Genomic DNA, 3,146 nt, shown 5'->3' on the forward strand with positions numbered 1-3,146 from the left:
TTGTCATGCTCTAAAGTAAGATAATAGACTCATTCATTAGAGCAAAGCGCAACAAAAATGTGTCTTCTGTTCACCCCATTCAAAAAGAACAAAAAATGGATGTTATACATTAATTCTAAGAGAGGCGGAAAAGATGTTCATTAAAAGAAACAGAAAAAAATTATTGAAGAAATTAAAAAATTCTAACACAATTTATCTAAAATCCTAGGGTCTTTCAAAAGTACGAGCTAAAAGAATTGGGGACGGGAGGGAAATGTGAAAACCTTGGCAACAACAATGACAAAAAGCAAACCTCTGTTAAAAAAACGTTTAAAAGAAAATAATTGCCTTACCTCTTCAGATGTTCTCCTCCTGTCAGGAAGTACTAGTGTGTTTGCATGACTTCCAGGTACTATAGTAGATCCAATACTCATCCTGGGTCCAACTAACATGTAGCGTTTGTCTCCAGATCTGTACTGGATGCTGTGACAAAGTGTCCCATCATAATTAGTCTCTTGGAGATATTTAGAAGTATAGTCTGTGGATTTGGAGCACTGCATTGCAATCAGCACGATGATACTGATGATAAACAAAACAGAAACTGCGCCCAAAGTGATCATCAGGTAAAAAGTCACATCATTGCCCTCGTCGTCTTTTGCTGCACTTTTAACATCAGAAGCTGCAAAAGCTTCTTTTGGTTCCACCAGTTTAACAATCACAGTAGCTGTTGCTGATAGTGAAACGTTGCCATTATCCTTGACCAGTATGACCAGTTTATGTTCAGCCTCGTCTGTCTCTGTGAATGAGCGAAGTGTTCTGATCTGTCCAGTGTAGCGGTCCAAACCAAACAGACTGTGGTCAGTAACTTCCTGTAGTGAAAACAGCAACCAGCCATTATATCCTATATCAGCGTCATAGGCTCTGACTTTAGTCACCAAGTGTCCTGCGTTCACGTTGCGTGGAATCTCCTCCACACCTTCAGCAGAACCATTAGAGCTGAGTGGATACAGGATGACTGGAGCGTTGTCGTTCTGATCCAGAATGAACACGTTCACTGTGACGTTGCTGCTGAGTGACGGAGTCCCAGAATCAGTGGCGACAACTTGGAACTGGAAAGTTTTTCTACTTTCAAAATCGAAACTTTTCAATGCAGATATTTCGCCGTTTTCGGAATGAATGTTAAAAAAATGCGCCACATCTCCATTAATCCCGTCGCTTTTCCTAATGCTGTATGTTATTGCTGCATTTTCGTTCACATCTTTATCTGACGCTGTTATGGAAAAGACCGACACACCTGGTGTATTGTTTTCTACTAGATAGATTTCAAATGGATTCTGACTGAAAACTGGCCTGTTGTCATTAATATCTGACACATAAATTTGCAACGTCTTTGCTGCTGAAAGTCTGGGTTCCCCAGAGTCAGTAGCAGTTATGGTGATGTCATAATGAGATTCAGCCTCACGATCTAAACGCCCCTTTGTAACTAGAGAGAACATGTTCTCTTCAATAGATGGTGTCAAATCAAACGGCACATTATCCGATATTTTACAAATAACTTTCCCATTCATGCCTGAATCTCTGTCCCTGACGCTGATAAGCGCGACAACAGTTCCAGGTTTTGAATCCTCTGGTATTTGGCTGGACAATGATGTTATTTCAATTTCGGGTTTATTATCGTTCAAATCTTTTAATTTTATCACAACTCTACTTTCGCCTGTCCAGGGCGGTTGGCCTTTATCTGAAGCTTGCAAGTCTAATTTGTATATCTCTGTTTCCTCGAAGTCAACTTTTCCTTTTAGTCGAATTTCACCAGTGATACTATCTAACTCAAATATATCATACACCTGTTTCTTTTGTGTTTTTCCAAAGGTGTACTCAATTTCACCATTCAGGCCTTCGTCTGAATCTGTTGCATTTACTTTGATTACGATAGTTCCTATAGGAGCGTTTTCATTTAAAGACACAGTATAAATGTCTTTGCTGAACACAGGACGATTATCATTTGCATCTAATACAGTTATAGTTAAATTAAGTTTACCAGATCGTGATGGTGTGCCCCCGTCCAGAGCCGTTAGCACTAAATGATGCTCTGATTTGCCTTCTCGGTCTAAAGGCTTTTTAAGCACCAAAAATGGTATTTTGTCTTCCTCGCTTTCTTTAACTTGAATATCGAAGTAATCGTTTTGACCTAATCTATACAGTCGAACTGACTGTATGCCAAAATCAGGGTCTCTAGCTGCATGAATTTGGAAATGAGTGCCTGGAGGAGTGTTCTCTGCTATCTCCAGCCGCTGCTCGGTTTCAGGAAAAGACGGTGAATGATCATTGATATCAATTATTTCTACACTAACATAATGTATTTCCAGTGGGCTTTCGACAACAATTTTAAGGTTTATCAAACAAACCTTTGTTCCATCACAGAGCTCTTCCCGATCCATATTTTGCGCAACGTGCAGCACTCCATTATTCTGATTTAATTCAAACAGGGAGCGATTGGAGTTAGAAACGATGCGAAATCGTCTGCTTGTCAAAGTGTTGAGGTCCAATCCCAAATCCTTGCCAACATTCCCAACCGCGGATCCGACACTGACATGCTCAGAAACGGAGTACTTCAGTTGACCCAAAATCATATCCACGGAGCACAGCAGAAAAATCCCCGCACACCACCAACAGCTCAGCCGGCGCCTTTGTCTTCCTTCTGTCATTGCGAAACGAATATGTGACATATTTCTTTAGAAATTAACACAGATATCCGATTTTCACGGAGGCTTTCTCGTTACAACAGCATTCTGAATGTCGTTTTAAAGATTTCTGCGTAAAAAGGGCTTGCTATCTTCAGTTTTTAAAAAGAAACCCTGCTGCGACGAACATTTCGTCCGCACACCACTTCTGTTTAATATTTCGACACAAACGAGGAAGAGCCTTTTAAAACAAGGCGCACAAAAATGGTCAAGGCCACACTGACACCAAGTGGCAACGGAAATACAATACAGGACACCAGGTTGTTCGTTTACTTTACCACTCGCATCCGGAATGGACATTCAATCTAATACCAAAACAAATGCTACCGGGTCTCTTTGTGGAAAGGAATAACAATAACTCAACAAGTGAGATTTGCAACAATGTTATGAAAGACTTTAAACTCTTATTTGTACAGAAAATATAAT

The 3,146-nt window shown here is 40.2% G+C and overlaps 1 protein-coding gene across 1 annotated transcript; it reads right to left on the reverse strand.

Annotated features, from left to right (window-relative positions):
- Positions 1-214: 214 nt before the first annotated feature.
- LOC102228870 (protocadherin alpha-3-like) lies at positions 215-2,863 on the reverse strand. Its single transcript, XM_023329071.1, has 2 exons — positions 328-2,863; positions 215-227 (listed from the first exon to the last, which is right to left on the reverse strand). Exons 1-2 carry the CDS (start codon positions 2,703-2,705, stop codon positions 215-217), a joined length of 2,391 nt encoding a protein of 796 aa, XP_023184839.1. The 5' UTR covers positions 2,706-2,863.
- Positions 2,864-3,146: the final 283 nt, after the last annotated feature.

This window comes from Xiphophorus maculatus, chromosome 23 (assembly GCF_002775205.1).
Source record: "Xiphophorus maculatus strain JP 163 A chromosome 23, X_maculatus-5.0-male, whole genome shotgun sequence".
Lineage (NCBI taxonomy): Eukaryota > Metazoa > Chordata > Actinopteri > Cyprinodontiformes > Poeciliidae > Xiphophorus > Xiphophorus maculatus.